At 43.2% G+C, this 18435-nt stretch overlaps 1 protein-coding gene across 2 annotated transcripts; it reads left to right on the top strand.

Annotated features, from left to right (window-relative positions):
• The first annotated feature begins 762 nt into the window (after nt 1-762).
• Nucleotides 763-13313, top strand: MAGOH (mago homolog, exon junction complex subunit). 2 transcript variants are annotated; one of them, XM_025377350.1, is made up of 5 exons: nt 763-1646; nt 4680-4738; nt 6608-6718; nt 11509-11591; nt 13060-13313. In XM_025377350.1, exons 1-5 carry the CDS (start codon nt 1559-1561, stop codon nt 13157-13159), a joined length of 441 nt encoding a protein of 146 aa, XP_025233135.1. In that variant the 5' UTR covers nt 763-1558; the 3' UTR covers nt 13160-13313. The 2 variants fall into 2 exon arrangements, with proteins under 2 accessions (XP_025233135.1, XP_025233140.1); XM_025377355.1 differs by having other exon boundaries at nt 1487-1601; nt 13060-13293.
• Nucleotides 13314-18435: the final 5122 nt, after the last annotated feature.

Genomic DNA, 18435 nt, shown 5'->3' with positions numbered 1-18435 from the left:
ACTCTACGCTCTGCTGCTAATGCTTTTTCAGGGAGAAAAGGACTCATTGTTAAGACTGGGGGCCATGCACGGTGGCTCATGCCTGTAATCCCAGCACTTTGGAAGGCTGAGGCGGATGGATCGCCTGAGGTCGGGAGTTTGAGACCAGCCTGGCCAACATGGTGAAACCCTGTCTCTACTAAAAATACAAAAATTAGCTGGATGTGGTGGCACGTGCCTGTAATCTCAGCTACTTGGGAGGCTAAGGCAGGAGAATCACTTGAACCCAGGAGGTGGAGGTTGCGGTGAACTGAGAACCAGCTGTTGCACTCTAGCCTGGGCAACAAGAGCAAAACTCTGTCTCAAAAAAAGAAAAAAAAAAGACTGGGGGTAGGAATCAGAGACTGCTGTCCCGACTTACAGAATCATACTGTTCTAGTTGCCAGGCCCCAAGAATGATGTCATCTCAGCACTGTCTCTAGAACCATTCATTCTCTCTAAGTGTGGAACTTAGACGAGTGAGAGCAGGCTCCTATTAAATAATTATGATCTTGATTGCTCTGGCCCTACTCAACTGTAAATTTTTTCCAGAGCCAGAATGGCTTCACAGAGGACAACTTTGCCCTGAAAAGAGTCTCTTTGGTCAATGGTCCTCAACTCTGACTCAACTGAGAGCTTTACAAAGAGTACCAATGCTCAGTTCCAGCGCTGGAGATTTTAATTGGCTTGGGGTAGAGCCCTGGCATCAGTATTTTTAGAGGCTCCCCAGGTAATTCCAATGTGCAGCCAGGCTGAGAATCACTGCTCGGTAAGTGGGATGACTGAGGAGTGGGAGAGCAAATACTCTAACTTCTCACAGCACCTATTCTAGAGATCAGTGGGGCAGAAAGATAGAAATAAAAGGTGGAAAAGGACGAAATGGGTAAGTGTGGGTGAACTAGTTCCAGGGAAACGGCAATCTCCACTGTGGATTCAGGGAAGGCGTCACTGAGGAGGGCTTTCTTAACAGTTCAGGTCAATGGAAGCCATCTTGAGGCACACACATCGTGCGCGGCATCCTCCGGGAAGGTCGGGTCATTTCACCCCATTTTACTGCCGAGATGACCTAGGTCCAGAGACGGTCAAGAGCGGTGTACGACTCACGCAAGTCGGGGGTCCTGTGAACTGAGGTTGAGCCTGGCGGGCGCAAGGCTCGGGGTGTTCGGTCCGAGATCTTTAAGCGAAGTCACCAGACCCCGCGTTCAAAGCCCAGAGGTAGGCAGGCGGCTGGCTCTCGGCCTCAGGCCTGGAGAGAACCCAGCGCGTACCAACCTCAACCTCGCTCCCGCGTCCAGGTGGAGAGGCGGAGCTGGTTGGCCCCGCCTCCGGGTTAAACAAAGTTCGTTACCTCCTAGGCGTGAGGGGGTGTGGCAGTCTTGTCACTTCCGGGCGAATAGGTTAGCTAGAAGGAACCCCCCCATTACGCGACGGCGTAATCTGACGTCACTTCCGCGCGCCGCTGCAAACGTCAGTGTCGGGCGCAGACCGCAGCAGTGCGGCTTGCTGTTGGAAGTTCAGGCTCGGTTGTCTTTTGGGAGCCATGGAGAGTGACTTTTATCTGCGTTACTACGTGGGGCACAAGGGCAAATTCGGCCACGAGTTCCTGGAGTTTGAGTTCCGACCGGACGGTAAAAGCAGCCTGCCTCCCGCCGGGAGCGGGACCAGGCCTTGGGGCGGGCGAGTGGGGAGGCCGAGGGTCGGAAATCTGTGGGGAACTAGAGGAGGAAGGGGCTGAGACCTGTGCAGTGCGGATCTGAAAGGAGCGCCACTGTGTCTGCTCCACGGCGTCGTTTTATCCATACAACAAACGTTGGCTGAACGCCCGCCCACTGTGTGCCAGGCTCTGTTCCACTCTTTGGGGATACGACAGCGAAGATAGACAAACTTCCTCTCTCGTGGAACTTGTGTTTTACTGCTGGGAGAGAGATCATAAAAAGATGATTCCAGATAGCAGTGAGTGGTCAGAAAATATGGTAGAATAATCGCTGGATGGGCTGCTTTTAGATAGGTTGGCCATTAGAGAGCTCTAATGGTATATTGCAGCTGAGCCCTAATTAGAAAGAAGGACCCAGCCTTGTGAAGCTCACAAGGAAGACCATTCTACCCAAAGGGAATACCAGAAGTCAAGGCTGCAGGGCGGGAATGAGCTTAGGCATGTCTCAGGTGGTCAGTGTGATTGAAGAGTGGTGAGCTGGGAGATGGCAGGAGATGATGTCGGATAGGTAGTAGGAGCCGCACCTTGTAGATCTTTATAGACCATGGTAAAGAGTTTGGACTTGGAAGGCTTTTTTTTTTTTTTTTTTTTTTTTGAGACGGGTTTCGCTCTTTTTGCCCAGGCTGTAATGCTATGGCGCGATCTCGGATCATTGCAACCTCCGCCTCCCGAGTTAAAGCGATTCTCCTGCCTCAGCCTCCCGAGTAGCTGGTATTACAGGCACCCACCACCACGCCCGGCTAATTTTGTATTTTTAGTAGAGACAGGGTTTCACCAGGTTGGCCAGGCTGGTCTCGAACTTCTGACCTCGGGCGATCCGCCGGCCTCGGCGTCCCAAAGTGCTGCGATTACAGGCGTGAGCCACCGCGCCTGGCCGGGCGTGGAAGGTTTTAAGCAGAGAAGAAATGTGATCTGTTCTTGAAAAAGCATTCTGGTTATTGGGTGCGGAATGGGCAACAGTGAAAACAGGGCTATTGATTAGGAGACTGTTGTCAAGACAAGAAAGATGTTGGGGGCCAGTCGCAGTGGCTCACGCCTGTAATCCCAGGACTTTGGGAGGCCGAGGTGTGCGGATAACTTGAGGTCAGGAGTTCGAGACCAGCCTGGCCAACATGGTGAAACCCCGCCTCTACTAAAAATACAAAAATTAGCCGGACGTGGTGGCAGACGCCTGTAATCCCAGCTGTTCCGGAGGCTGAGACAGGATAATCGCTTGAACCTGGGGCGGAGGTTGCAGTGAGCTGAGATAGTGCCAGTGTACTCCAGTCTGGGTGACAGAGCGAGACTGTGTCACAAAAAAAAAAAAAAAAAAAAAGATGTCGGTTGGGACTACAGAGATAGTAGAAATGGAGAGAAAGATTTAGGAAACTGTTGGAGGCAGAATCAACTGGACTTTGATCGTTGATAGGATTTTTTTGGCGGAGGCACTGTGGTGAAGGAAAGAGGAATCAAAGATGACAGAAAACATCCATTAAGCGGGCCACAAAGATGTATCTGACAGGCCCCGACTGTGAGGGAGATGGATTTGTAAGCAGGGACCAAACAGCGTATTAGGTGTTGTGGTAAAAAGAAACAGAGGAGACTTGCAGCAGAGAAGGGGCACCTAGCCAAGCCTGAGGGTCAGAGGAGGCTTCCTACATAAAATGATGGGAGGAGGGGATGTGAGGTATTGGTTAGGAGACCAAGAAGAGTCAAGAAGGCATTTTAGACAACATGCAAAGAGGCTGAAAACCAAAAAGTGCTTGGGATGTTTCAGGCAGAAACCAAGTTGTTCGACTCCAGCTGTGTGAGAGAAGAATATTGCAGGAGTGAGGCTGGAAAAGCAGGCAGGGGCTTTGCTTAGCCGTATGCCATGTTGAGGAGTTTGGATTTTTTTTTTTTTTTTTTTTTTTTTTTTTTGAGGTGGAGTCTTGCTCAGTCGCCCAGGCTGGAGTGCAGTGGCGCGATCTGGGTTCACTACAAGCTCCGCCTCCCGGGTTCACGCCATTCTCCTGCCTCAGCCTCCCAGGTAGCTGGGACTACAGGCGCCCGCCACCACGCCCGGCTAATTTTTTACATTTTTAGTAGAGACAGGGTTTCACCGTGTTAGCCAGGATGGTCTCGATCTCCTGACCTCGTGATCCGCCCGCCTCGGCCTCCCAAAGTGCTGGGATTACAGGCGTGAGCCACCGCGCCCGGCCGGATTTTAACCAGGAAGGCAACGGAAAGCCATTGACTTTATCAAAGTATTAGAGTAACCTAATCTGATAGATCTGTTACCACATCACCTTGTCCACTGTATGGACAGTGAACTGAATGTGAAGAAACTTGAGGCAGAGAGACAGCACAGAGACTGTTGGAATAAATTCACTGGGCTCATCTCACATGTATGTCTTCTAGTCTACATGTCTTCTGTTTCCTTCTATCTTCTCCTCATCCCCACCATGTATTCACATTAACCTGTTAGACGCACACATGGACAAAGGGTCTTGTGTACCAAATGTGCTCAGTGATAAAAGCAACAACTTTTCCATCACAGAAATAGAGTGTGGCACAGTCACATGATAATATATGTAAACAGCATCCTACAGTTTTCAAAATGTTTTCACAACTCATTTGAGCCTCAGGAGGTCCTATGTGCTGGTAAGTTATCATTTACTCTGCCTGTTTTCAGGACATTCACCTGCAAAAATGTGATTCGACAAAGTCAGAAAAGAGCCTGCCTGTGTTTTTACCTCACCTGAGCTGCTTTTTGCAGTAGAGTGTCAGCTGTATATTTGGCTGTTTAAGCCTGAAGTGAAGAACTGAAAGACTAGTATTGTTGAACTACCTTAAGAGTAAATAATAAATGTCTTAGACACTTTGAGCAAGTTGGATACATTTTAGGCAACTGCCGATAGTCTTGGTATGGCATTGATGCTTTATTCATGTTTTTATTATATGTTGAATTTGGCTTTTGTCCCCACAGGGAAGTTAAGATATGCCAACAACAGCAATTACAAGAATGATGTCATGATCAGAAAAGAGGTATGCCTTCTGAGAGGCCTTCATTTTCTACATTTCAGCTTTTTGTCTTGCATTGTTTTTGTTGTATCTAGTAGTATTGAAAGGTAAAGAACAGGGAGAGAGACACATGTCTGTAGACAGCTTCTGGATTATTTCCCAAATCATCTTTTAGTTGGGATTTTTTTATTTTACAATGTGGAATCAATTACTGGTAACCATTGACATACCTTGGTTTGAACCCTGAGTCTGCTGCTTACTACCTCATGTGACAGTGGGCAAGTTCCTGGCTGAACTTGATTAAGTCTCTGTTTCTTCACCTGCAAAAACAGGGAAAATAAAAGCTACCTCCCACTCCCAAGTGCTGTCATAAAATTAAATGTGTTATACTTAAAGTGCTCTGTATATTCCCTGACACATAGTACACAATGGAGAGCTATTTAATTTGCATCTGAGTGGGAAAGGGAGCATGGGAAAGCAGTTGATATCGTTGAATGCATGTTAGATGTCAGGCATGGCATCTTATTTAACCCTGATTATAAGCCCATGTGATGGGGGAGGGTATTATAGCCCCCTTACAAATAAGAAAATAAAGGCCCAGATATTAATTATGAGACTTGTTCAGAGTTACCCCTGCTAGTAAGAGATACAGCAGGAATTCCCAATTAAAGGAATTCCCCAATAAAGTTTGTATTCTCCTCTCTGTGATTTCTACTACATCATTAAGGCTTCATCAAAGCTACTCTTTTAACCACTCTGCCACCTTTGAAAATGTCTTAGCATATATTTTTCATACTGTTGTTTTAGCTATCAGTTTCATGCTTATTCACACATGTCAACATTCTCACTATTTTTTTACACAGGCATATCTTTTCAAATACATTTTGCTCCTCAGGAGCGTATTACCTAGTTAAGAATAACTGGCCGGGCGCGGTGGCTCACGCCTGTAATCCCAGCACTTTGGGAGGCCAAGGTGGGCAGATCACGAGGTCAGGAGATCGAGACCATCCTGGCTAACACGGTGAAACCCCGTCTGTACTGAAAATACAAAAAAATATAGCCGTGGTGGTGGGTGCCTGTAGTCCCAGCTATTCAGGAGGCAGAGCTTACAGTGAGTCGAGATTGCACCACTGCACCCCAGCCTGGGCCACAGAGTGAGACTCCGTCTCAAAAAAAAAATAAACCAGGGCATGTAGGTGTTGCTGTCTCTTTTGTTTTGCTATAACAAAATACCTGAGACTGGGTAATTTTTAAGCCGTAAAAATATATTTCTCACAGTTTTGGAGGCTGGGAAGTCCAAGATCAAGGCACTGGCAGGTTCAGTGTTTAGTGAGGGCCCAGTCTCTGCTTCCACAACTGTGCCTTGTTTTTGCATCCTCCAGAAGGGATGAATGCAGTGTTCTCATATGGTGAAAGAACAAGCAAGGGGCCAGCTAGTTCTCTTAAGCTGTCTCCTAAGGCACTAATCCTATCCATGGGGGCTCTGCCCTCAAGGCCCAGTCAACTCTTAAAGGCCTTATCGATTAACACTGTTGCATTGGGGATTAATTTCAACATGAATTTTGGAGGAGACACAAAAATTCAAACCATAGCAGGGGGCATTCACAGATCTATTTTGGGTTTCTTTGTGAGTTGGCTGTGTGGACAGGCAGAAGGGCCATGTGAACAGGATGTACCAGGAGGTAGTAACAGCTAGATGGGGGACTGAGGTGCAGATACTTCTGACCCTGTCCCTCACCTGCATCATGCCGAGGTTGAGCATGAATGTCTTCCCACTTAAGGAGATGCCAGAAATAAGTCTGCAGGAACAGTTATTTTTATCTTCCATCACTATCTGAGTCAAAGCACTGCTTAAGGATACAACATACATTTTGTCTTTTAACTTGCTTTCAGGCTTATGTACATAAAAGCGTGATGGAGGAACTGAAGAGAATAATCGATGACAGTGAAATTACCAAAGAGGATGATGCATTGTGGCCTCCTCCTGACCGAGTGGGCCGGCAGGTATTGATTATCCTGTAGTGCAGAAATCTTACAAATAAGATGAGGTTTAGTGCTCTGCATATGATAGTGAAACTGTGTGCATGTGTGTGTGATGGTGGTGGTGGTGGTGGTCAGCCCTGCAGAAAGCAGATTGCCAGCACCTTGGTCTAAGGAAGCATTAATCCCACAGGAAGGAACAGAGAGAACAAGTGCTGCTGGCCACCAAGAACCCAGCCTTGAATTTCTTCTTAGGACCCCCCACACTCCCTCCTCCACTTAAAGCTTTTGCTGCCTATTTCATTTACTAACTACTATGGACAAAGCATTGTGGAGATACAAAGAAAAATAGAAAATGATTATTTCACCAATCTAATGAAAGGAAAATCATACAAATAATTCAGTATATGTATTTAAATTCATGTGTATTTATATACATTATATATTCATTCTGAGCACCGTTTTGTTAACTAAAAAATAAAAGCCACTATCATATTGAACTGAATTAACAGAAAAGGTATTTTCACTCTGACTGCTACCATCCTAATCCAGACTTCTGGACTTCTAATAGGTTCCCTTGTTTTTCCTCTTGTTCCATACCATCCATTTTTCCATCCTGAAAGCCAATGTAATTTTTTTTTTTTTTTCCCGAGACGGAGTCTCGCTCTGTTGCCCAGACTGGAGTGCAGTGGCATGATCTCAGCTCACTGCAACCTCCACCTCCTGGGTTCAAGTGATTCTCCTGCCTCAGCCTCCCGAGTAGCTGGGATTACAGGCACACACCACCATGCCCAGCTAATTTTTGTATTTTTAGTAGAGATAGGGTTTCACCATGTTGGCCAGGCTGGTCTTGAACTCCTGACCTCAGGTGATCCGCCCACCTTGCCCTCCCAAAGTGCTGTGATTACAGGCGTGAGCTGCCGCGCCTGACCCGTGTGATCTTTAAAAATGTAAATTTGCTTATGTATTCCACTGATTTAAACTCCAATGGCTTCCCACTGTACTTAAAATTTAATCTCCCACCTTATCTTTTACCATGCTTCCAGTCTGTCATGGTGTTCAAACCTTACTAGCTTCATTTCTGTTCCTCAGAAATACCTAGGTGGTTCTTACTTCAGGGCCTTGGCACTTGCCACATTCTGCCTAAAATATTCTTCCTTTAACTCTGTACAAGACTCTCTATTATTGAGGTCTTCAAAAGTCGGTTCCTCAGTGATATCTTGCCTGTCCATTCAATCTAAGAAGTCTCTTCCCATCATTAAGAAAAAGATCTGTTGTGCTGTCTTTGTGTGTGTGTGTGTGTGTGTGTGTGTGTGTTTTCTTTTTGCTTTCAGTTTCATCACAATATGTGTTGTCTTTGTAGCATTTATTGTCTAAAATTGTCTTACTTGCTTTTCAATTTTTTCACTGCTATATCTCCAGTGACTAAAATAGTGCCCATGTATAGTAAAAGCCCAATAATAATTTGTTAAATTAATATGAAAACCCATATAAACTCATGCCTAATAACCTCAAAATGATGGACCAACCCTTCAAGAAGAGTTTTTTTAAAAAATCCTACCCTCAGTACTTACTAAAGTTAACTTTAATTTATGTTCAAGGAATCTCAGTAATATCATATATATGTATTTTGCTTTACCATTTATAAAATTTTTATTTCTGTTAGCTCATTCAACCATCACAACAATTCTGTGAAGAGGGAAGGGCATATTCCTTTATACCAGCAATAAGCCATTGGTACTGTAATTAAAATCAATCCCATTAATAATTACAAGAAAAGTTAATAACTTGGGAATGCATTTAACAAGATGTACAAAACTTGAAAGGGCTTTATAGAAGGACAAAAATATGTATCGTTTTTGTGGATGGGAAGATTCAGTATCATATAGATGTCAGTTTTCAACAAAGTAATTTATAAATTCACTCTTAATTCAAATGAAAATCGCAGTAGGGTTTTTCCGCTTAAAATCAAATAGAATAAGCATTAAATTCATGGAAAATCAGAGGCAAGAGTAGCCAAAATAATACTGGAGATTGCTTATAAAACTGTGGTCATTTATAGTATGATATTGCCTCGGGAATTGACAGCTAAACCAATGGAACAGCATAGACAGCCCAGAAACCAACTTATGAATATATGGAAACTTGGAACAGCGTACTACAGAGGTGGACTTTCACATTAATGGGAAAAGAATGAGTTATTTAACAAATTGTACCAGGACAGCTGACGATATATTTATGGAATGTTTTTAAATTAGGCTATAGAAATCAAAAATTTTAAACAGAATATAGACTATCTTTTATTATTTATGGATAGAGAAGGAGTTTTTAAAACTCCTTAAGGGGTAAGATTGGTAAATTTGACTTCTTTATAACTTAGGTTTGACAAAAGATGGCAAGATAAAGTTGAAAGATAAGCCATAGACTGGAAGAAGGTATCTGCAAAACATAAAACTGGCAAGAGTTTTCTATCCAGAATATATAAAGAATTAGAAAGTAATAAAAAGACAGTCCTGTGGCAGAATGTACAAAGGTTATGAATAACTTACAAGATCAAACAAGTGGCTAATAAATGTGAAAAGATTTACAGCTTCATTTGTAAAATGAAAGAACAACAGTGAGATACCATTTCAGACCCATTAGAATAACAACAGAAAAAATCTGCCGAATTTAAAAAATGATACGAGAAAAGAGTGAGAGTAAAATTAGTATAACCGTGTTAGGGAGTAATTTTGTGGTATCTGGGAACATTTAAAATACTAGGAATTATATGGAGACATTTTCACATATGTATAAGGAGATGTATAGAAGAATATTCTTGCTGCATTGTTTATAGGAACAAAAATTCAGAATTTAAGTTTATTTCAGTAGGGAAATGGAATACTATAGCATTTAAAACTAATGAGCTAGATCTGTGTAACTCAACATTGATAAATCTCAAAAACAATGTGGAATGAAAAATGCAAAAGGTATGTATAATATGACCATTTTTGTAAAAATTTTACAACACACTACCACGTCTAGGCCAGGCGCAGTGACGCATGCCTACATTCCCAGCACTTTTTTTCTAAATTGGGAGGCAAAGGTGGGAGGATGGCTTGAGGCCAGGAGCTCAAGACCAGCCTGAGCAGCACAGTGAGACCTTTTTTCTACCAAAAAAAAAAAAAAAAAAAAACCCTAAAAATTAACTGGGCATGGTGGCGCATACCTGTAGTCTTAGCTATTCGGGAGGCTAAAGGTGCAGGATGGCATGAGCCCAGGAGCTCAGGGTTACAGTGAGCTATGATCCTACCACTGCACTTCAGCTTCAGTGACAGAGTGAGACCCTGTATCTAAAAAGAAGTAAGTGAAAACATACTACCAAACCTGAAACAAGAATGGAACAAATCAGGGCATACAGGAGGGAGAACAGAATGGAAGATAGACATAAATTTTGTAGTATTTTATTTCTTTTAAAAAAAAATCTGACACAAGTATGGCAATAATTTATAAATCTGAGTATTGGAAACATCTCAGTTTTTTCTATTTTCTGATTGAATTATAACAAAAAGTATACATGAATCAAAAAGAAGAAAAAGTAAGTAGGGCTCACAAGAATATAAATTCCACAGGGCAGAGATCTTTGGTTTGCTTGGTTTTACTTATCTGTCCTGAGCACTGAGAACAATACCGAGCACCCAGCAGGCTACACATAGATACTTTTTGAAGGTTTGTGGTACTCATGTCACTGTTTGGAAATTGAGACCCACCATCATACAGGTAGGGAGTGACAAAGTGGGGATCAAACCTAAGGTCTGGAAGTTGCCTAGATAGGTTAGATCCTTTAGTTTTTGTTTTTGTTTGTTGTTGTTGGAGACGGGGTCTCACTCTGTTTCCTAGGCTGGAGTACAGTGATGAGATCATGGCTCACTGCAGCCTTGACCTCCTGGGGTAAAGGGATCCTCCCACCTCAGCCTCTGTAGTAGCTGGGACCACGGATGCACACCACCACATCCAGCTAGTTTTTGTATTTTTTGTAGAGATGAGGTTTTGCCAAGTTGCCCAGACTGGTCTTAAACTCCTGGGCTCAAGTGATTCTCCTGCATTGGCCTCCCAAAGTGCTGGGATTACAGGTGTGAGTCACCATACCCAGTCCAATCGTTCGGTATTTTTAAAACATAGATATATTCATGTTACTCCACATTGTTGATGATGAAAACTCATACAAAATAGTACATAGGCTGGGCGCAGTGACTCATGCCTGTAATCCCAGCACTTGGGAGGCCGAGGCAGGCGGATCATCTGAGGTCAGGAGTTCGAGACCAGCCTGGCCAACATGGTGAAACCCTGTCTCTATTAAAAATACCAAAAAATCCATCCTGGCTAACATGGTGAAACCCCGTCTCTACTAAAAATACAAAAAAAATTAGCAGGGCGTGGTGGCAGGCGCCTGTAGTCCCAGCCACTGAGGAGGCTGAGGCGGGAGAATCACTTGAACCTGGGAGGCAGAGGTTGCAGTGACCCGAGATCATGCCAGTGCACTCCAGCCTGGGCAACAGAACGAGACTGTCTCAGGAGAAAAAAAAAAAAAAAAAGACCTACGTAGATTTTTCCAAATCTGAGAAATGGTAGAGCCTTGAGGGTACAACTTCTTTTAAATACGAGCTGTATTTATCTCTTGTTTCTAGTGTCCAGCACAGTTCAGTGCTCAGAATGAACTGCCCTTGTTTTTGTGACCGTCTGTAGTCAAGTTTGTGTGATTTGGCAAATGATTAATCCTTCTGTGTGTTTGATGAATAAGCCAATTCTACTTAGATTTTCTAAAATGTTTCTAGGAGCTTGAAATCGTCATTGGAGATGAACACATTTCTTTTACAACATCAAAAATTGGTTCCCTTATTGATGTCAATCAATCCAAGTAAGTGTGCATGATCTTTACATCCAGTTGTGTCTGTTTTGGAGCAGTTTGGTAAGAAACCTTAACCAAATTGGGACCATTATGGGAAGATCTGGGGCAAATGCAAAATGCAGGTGGGCAGCTTTGTCCTCCTTGTTAGGGAGGGACCCCAAATTATTTTTGAAAACTTGCTCCTATTACTTTTGGTGTTTCATTCAGCCATTGCTACTGCATTCTTCTTGTTGACACACACATACAGATTAATGCATAGGAGCAGCCAGAACAAAAAATGGAATATGCCTAAAGAGTGCTCATGATAAACTGTAGAGTTACCGAGTCTGAATAGCTTTCTCAGTGTGACTGTTCAGACTGGCACATCTTAAAATCTGACTTCAGTGAAACTTGACATTTTTTAGGATCTAAATTTTATTTGATTTTAAATTTATTATTATTATTTTGAGATGGAGTTTCACACTGTCACCTGGGCTGGAGTGCAGTGGCGCAATCTCAGCTCACTGCAACCTCCGCCTCCTGGGTTCAAGTGATTCTCCTGCCTCAGCCTCCCAAGTAGCTTGGACTACAGGCACCTGGCAGCACACCTGGCTAACTTTTTTGTATTTTTAGTAGAGACGGGGTTTCACCATGTTGGCCAGGCTGGTCTCGAACTCCCAACCTCAGGTGATCTGCCTGCCTCGGCCTCCCAAAGTGCTGGAATTATAGGCGTGAGCCACCGTGCCTGGCCTTAAATTTATTATTTTTTACAAAAGCATTGGTTTGTTGAAAAGGGATAAAAATTTTAAAATTCATGTTGTCAGTGGGGTAGATTATCAAGTTGAGGCATGAACCTATGTACTACAAAGAATCCTTAGAATTTGGCAACTTCTTTGGCTCTTAAGTTTTGAGGATTCAGGATTAGATACGGCTCACTTTTAGCAAATGTTGGGCATGATTGTCTTCCTTTGGACACTCTTCCTTCTTAGCCAGTAATGCCACAGTAATCTTCAACCTCTTGGTCCTGCTTAGTACTACCACTTTTTAAAAAAGTGTTCCTAACTCTGAAAGTAATACATGCTCATTGTAGAAAATACAGGAAAGGTAGAAAAGTAGAAAGGGGAAAGTCATCCACAATCTTATCAATCAGACAACCCTTATTAATATCTTGCAGTGTTTCTTTTTAGTCTTTTTTTCTGTGCATTAATAGAATATATACTTTTTAAAAAGCATAAAAAATACAGTTGATTATTTTAATTATATTTTTTCACTTAATGTAAGCATTTCCCTATATTAAAAACTCAGCATATTTAAATTACCTCATAACATACCATTTTAATATATAGTCTTTTCCTTTTTTAGGGACACTTGATTGGTCAAAGTTTTAATGCCGTAATGCAAAGTTTTAATGTTCCTTTGCAAGGAACATCTTGATAGAGAAATCGCCAGTTTTATCTCAATGTTTTAAACTTTTTTTTTTTTTCCTTTTGCATTTTAGGGATCCAGAAGGCTTACGAGTATTTTATTATCTTGTCCAGGACCTGAAGTGTTTGGTCTTCAGTCTTATTGGATTACACTTCAAGATTAAACCAATCTAGACTGAATATTGGTGTGGACATGGGGGATTGGGTGGGAGTAGAAAATTTTGTGTATATCAGGGCAGTATTTTTTTATAAACTATAATTGATTGTCTTTAATAAATAAGTGATAAAATCCAATTTTTATTATTTTATAAAGATCTGAACATGTGAACTCTTCTCAATTACTTTGTAAAACACTAACATTCTATGTGAAGTATTGCCCCAAAATCAAGTCTAATCAACTCTCTAGATATAACTACCATTTTATAGGAAATAAGAGAATACAGGAACATGTTTTAAAAATACAGTGGGACTTCAATCAGCCATATTGAGAAGAAATGGCAAATGATCTGGTTTCTTCAATAAATTACAAGGGAAACGGAATGGGAGCTTATAAAGGAGACTTAAGAGACACGTAATACAATGTTTGGACCCTATTTGGATAATGATTCAAAAAAATGTAAAATTAGACCAGATGTGGTGGCTTACACCTGTAATCCCTACACTTTGGGAGGCCGAAGCCAGCAGATCGCCTGAGGTCAGGAGTTCAAGACCTGCCTGGCTAACATGGTGAAACCCTGTCTCTACTAAAAACACAAACATTAGCTGGGCGTGGTGGCATGAGCCTGTAATCCCAGCTACTTAGGAAGCTGAGTCAGGAAAGTTGCTTGGACCCGGGAGGCAGAGGCTTCAGTGAGCCAAGATCGTACCACTGCACTCCAGCCTGGGTGACAGAGCGAGACTCCATGTCAAAAAAAAAAAAAAGGTAGGATTAATACCATTAAAGAAATTTAACACTGGTTTGATGATTTAGGTATGAAATAGTATGGTGGTTGGAGTTTTTAAAATCAACTTTTATAGATACAAATATTTTAGGTTTTCATAGGTATTTCAGGGTGGGGGAAAATGCTTTGGTTTCTTACATGATACAGGATAAAATGTCTGGTCTCAGAAAAGTTTTCCATTAATCCATTTTAAAATCAGAATACCAACAGCCATTCAGGACCAAGGCCAAGTTGTATAGATAGTGTGGGAATTTGTTCAGCAGGTAGACCTGTAGACAACTTTTTCTTTCTGCTAAATTGTGTGGCTTAAGCACAGTACTGGTTGAACAGATTGCACCTGCTGAAAGGAACTAGGTCTTACTAAGCCTCATTTGAAGGGAAGTGATTAGCCTAAACTCACCCCACTAAAAACAGGCCAGCCTGGGACAAGGTCCCAAGTGTCCTGACTCCTGGACCCATTCTTTTTCCACCACACTCTACTCTTTCAAAGACTATGGGGCAAGTTAAGAACAGCACTGAGATGTCAGGGTTCCAGACTCCAGTGCACCTCCTCCTATAAGGGTACTTGGGGCAATGAAGCAAGTTGGTAGTAAAGTAGACATCAAAAAACGACACTCTAAAGAACTGATGGGACCTCAGGTGTTAAGTCTTTTTTGTTTTGTTTTCTGAGGCAAAAAAGAACTTTAGTGTAGAAAAATATTCTTGGCTAGGTGCGGTGGCTCACCCTGTAATCCCAGCACTTTGGGAGTCTGAGGCGGATGGATCACCTGAGGTCAGGAGTTTGAGACCATCTTGGCCAACATGGTGAAACCCCATCTCTACTAAAAATAAAAGATTAGCCGGGTATGGTGGCACACGCCTGTAATCCCAGCTACTCAGGAGGCTGAGGCAGGAGAATCACTTGAATCCGGGAGGCGGAGGTTGCCGTGAGACGAGCTTTTGCCACTGCACTCCAGCCTGGGTGACAAGAGTGAAACTCTGTCTCAAAAAAAAAAAAAAAGACCAGGCATGGTGGCTCATGCCTGTAATCCCAGCACTTTGGGAGGCCGAGGCAGGTGGATCACCTGACGTCAGGAGTTTGAGACCAGCCTGACCAACATGGAGAAACCCCATCTCTCCTAAAAATACAAAATTAACCTGGCATGGTGGTGCATGCCTATAATCTCAGCTACTCAGGAGGCTAAGACAGGAGAATCGCTTGAATCTGGGAGGCAGAGGTTGCGGTGAGCCAAGATCACGCCATTGCAATCCAGCCTGGGCAACAAGAGCAATATTAGGTATTTATTGTCTCAAAAACAAACAACAGCAGCAGCAGCAAAAGAAAAAAAAGCAGGGTCTGACTGGTCTCAAACTCCTGTGCTGAAGCCATCCTCCTACCTCAGCCTCCCAAAGTGCTGGAATTATAGGTGTGAGCCACTGTGCCCAGTCTCTCTCTCTCTCTCTCTCTTTCTCTCTCTTTATCTATATCTATCTATCTATGTATATCTATATATCTCACCCAGGCTGGAGTTTAGTGTGCAATCTTGGCTGACTGCAACCTCCGCCTCCCAGGCTCAAGTGATCCTCCCACCTCAGGCTCCCAGGAAGCTGGGACCATAGGCATGTGCCACCATGCCCCACTAATTTTTTGTATTTTTAGTAGAAATGTGGTTTCGCCATGTTGCCCCAGCTGGTCTTGAACTCCTGAGCTCAAGCGATCCACCGGCCTTGGCCTCCCAAAGCGCTGAGATTATGAGCATAAGCCACCGTGCCTGGCCCCTATTTATATCTTATACTGTCTATGTTTTGAAAAGTTATTTTTGATAGGTTCATCTTTTAGTCTTGCGACTCAAGATATGAGTAGTAGTTTACACATAATTAGTGTTAAAATCTTTTGCATTTGTCTGTGTAGTTACTATTCCCAATGAGTTTTGTGCCATCAGATGATTTCTCATTGCTTGTTAACATCCTTTTCTTTCAGACTGAAGAACCCTCTTTAGCATTTCTTGAAGGACAGGTCTGGTGTGTTGACAAAATCCCTCAGCTTTTGTTTGTCTAGGAAGTCTTTATTTTTCCTTCATGTCTAAAGGATATTTTTGCTGGAAATACTATTCTAGGATAAATGTTTTTTTTCCTTCAGTACTTTAAACGTCATGCCACTCTCTCCTGGCCTGTAAGCTTTCCACTGAGAAGCCTGCTGCCAGATGCATTGGAGCTTCTTTGTGTGTTGTTTCTTCTTTCTTGCTGCTTTTAGGATCGTTTCTTTATCTTTGACCTTTGGGAGTTTGATTATTAAATGACATGAGGTAGTCTTATTTGGGTTAAATCTGCTTGGTGTTCTATAACTTTCTTGTACTTGAATATTTATATATTTCTGTAGGTTTGGAAAGTTCTGTTATTATTCCTTTGAATAAACTTTCTATCCTAATTTCTCTCTACCTTCTCTTTAAGATCAGTAACTCTTAGATTTGTCCATTTGTGGCTATTGTAGGCATGCTTCATCCTTTTTTATTATTTTTTCTTTCAATTCTTCTGTGTATTTTCAAATAGCCTGTCTTCAAGCTCACGAATTCTTTCTTCTGCTTGATCAGTTCTCATGTTGAGAGACCCTGGTGCATTCTTTGGTATATCAGTTGAATTTATCAGCTCCAGAATTTCTATTTGATTTTGAAAATTATCTCCATCTCTTTGTTAAATTTATCTGGCAGGATTCTGAGTTCCTTCTCTGTGCTATCTTGAATTTCACTGAACTTCCTCAGTGACAGTGAATTCTCTGTCTGAAAGGTCACATATCTCTGTCACTCTGGGATTGGTCACTGGTGCCTTATTTAGTTCATTTGGTTAGGTCATGTTTTCTTGGATGGTATTGATGTTTGTGAGTGTTGTTCAATGCAGAGCATTGAAAATTAGGTATTTATTGTAATTTTCACAGTTTGGGCTTATTTGTACCCATCCTTCTTCAAAAGGCTTTTCCAAGTACTCAAAGGGAAATGAGTGTTGTGATGTAAATATTTGGTCACTGCAGCTGTAACTGCATCAAGGGGTACCCCAAACCCAGAGATGCTGTGACTCTTGTAGACGCAGAGGTACTGCCTTGATGGTCTTGAGTAAGATCTGAGAGAATTCCCTGAATTACCAGGCAGTCTCTTGTTCTCTTCCCTTACTTTCAAATAAATGGTGTCTCTCTCCATGCTGAGCTGCCTGGAGTTGGGAGAGGAGTGACACAAGCACCCCTGTGGCCACCACTGCTGGAACTGTGCTGTGTCAAACCTGAAGCCAGCACAGTAGTGGGTCTTGCCCAAGGCCCATGGTTACTATTGCCTGATTTTTGCTGATGTTTATTCAAAGCCCAAAGGCTCTTTAGTCAGCAGGTGGTGAATCCAGCCAGCCTTGTGTCTTACCCTTTGGGGTGGCAGGTTCCCTTCTGGCCCAGGGTGGGTTTAGAAATGCTATCCACGAGCTAGGGCATGGAGTCCGGGCTGTAGAAACCTACTTGGCGCTTTATTTTACTGCAGCTGAGCTGGTACCCAAGTTGCAAGACCAAGTCCTTTTTACTCTTTCTTCTCTTTTCCTTAAGCAGGAGTCTCTCCCTATGGCAACCATTGCTGGGAATGCACTGGGTCACACCTGAAGGCAGCACAGTACTGGGTGTTACTCATGTTTATTCAAGGCCCAACAGCTCTTTAGTCAGCGTGTGATGAATCCTACCAGGAGTGGGTCCTCTCCTTCAAAGCAGCGGGTTCCCTTCTGGCCCATAGTAGCTCCAGAAATATCTGGGAGATAGAGCCTGGCAAGGGGGGCTTCAGGACTCTGTGTGGTGTTTTATTCTACGGTGGCTGGGATGGTATCCAAGCTGTAAGACAAAGTCCTCTTTACTTTCCCCTCTCCTTTCCTCTAAGGGAAAGGAGTCTCTCCTGGAGCTGTGAGCTGTGCTGCCTGGGGTTGGGGTACTGGTGACATAAGCACTCCTTTGGCTCCACAGCTGGTATCTCACTAGGCTGTGTGCACCCCAACTCCACCAGCTCTGAGCTCAGCACAGCACCAGGACTTGCCCAGGAACTGCTGTCTTTGTGGCCTAGACTGCCTTTCAAATTTATTTAGGACTCTGGATCACTTTAGCCAGTGGTGGTGCAGCTCGCCAGAACCTGACCACTGGGATGGATGATTCCCCTCTGGCTAGGGTTTCTCTAAGTGCTTCCTCTGTGGGCACTTGCTGAATTCTGCCCTGAGTTGCTTTCCACGGTGGCAGGGCAGCACTTGGTTCCAATGCAAAGTGCCATAAGCACATTCTCTCTCTGTGCCAGGCAGCCAGCTGCTGCCAGAGGATGAGGGAGGGGTGGTGGTAGCAATTCAAGACTGTCTTTCCTACCCTCTTCACTGCCTTATTCCTTTTTTTTTTCTTCTTCTTCTTCTTTTTTGAGATAGAGTCTCACTCTGTCGCCCAGGCTGGAGTGTAATGGCACGAGCTCGGCTCACTACAACCTCCACCTCCCGGGTTCAAACAATTCTCTTGCCTTAGCCTCCGGAGTA

Source organism: Theropithecus gelada, chromosome 1 (assembly GCF_003255815.1).
Source record: "Theropithecus gelada isolate Dixy chromosome 1, Tgel_1.0, whole genome shotgun sequence".
Classification (NCBI taxonomy): domain Eukaryota; kingdom Metazoa; phylum Chordata; class Mammalia; order Primates; family Cercopithecidae; genus Theropithecus; species Theropithecus gelada.
The sequence above is the reverse complement of the archived record's forward strand: the minus strand, read 5'-3'. Positions and strand labels throughout refer to the sequence as shown.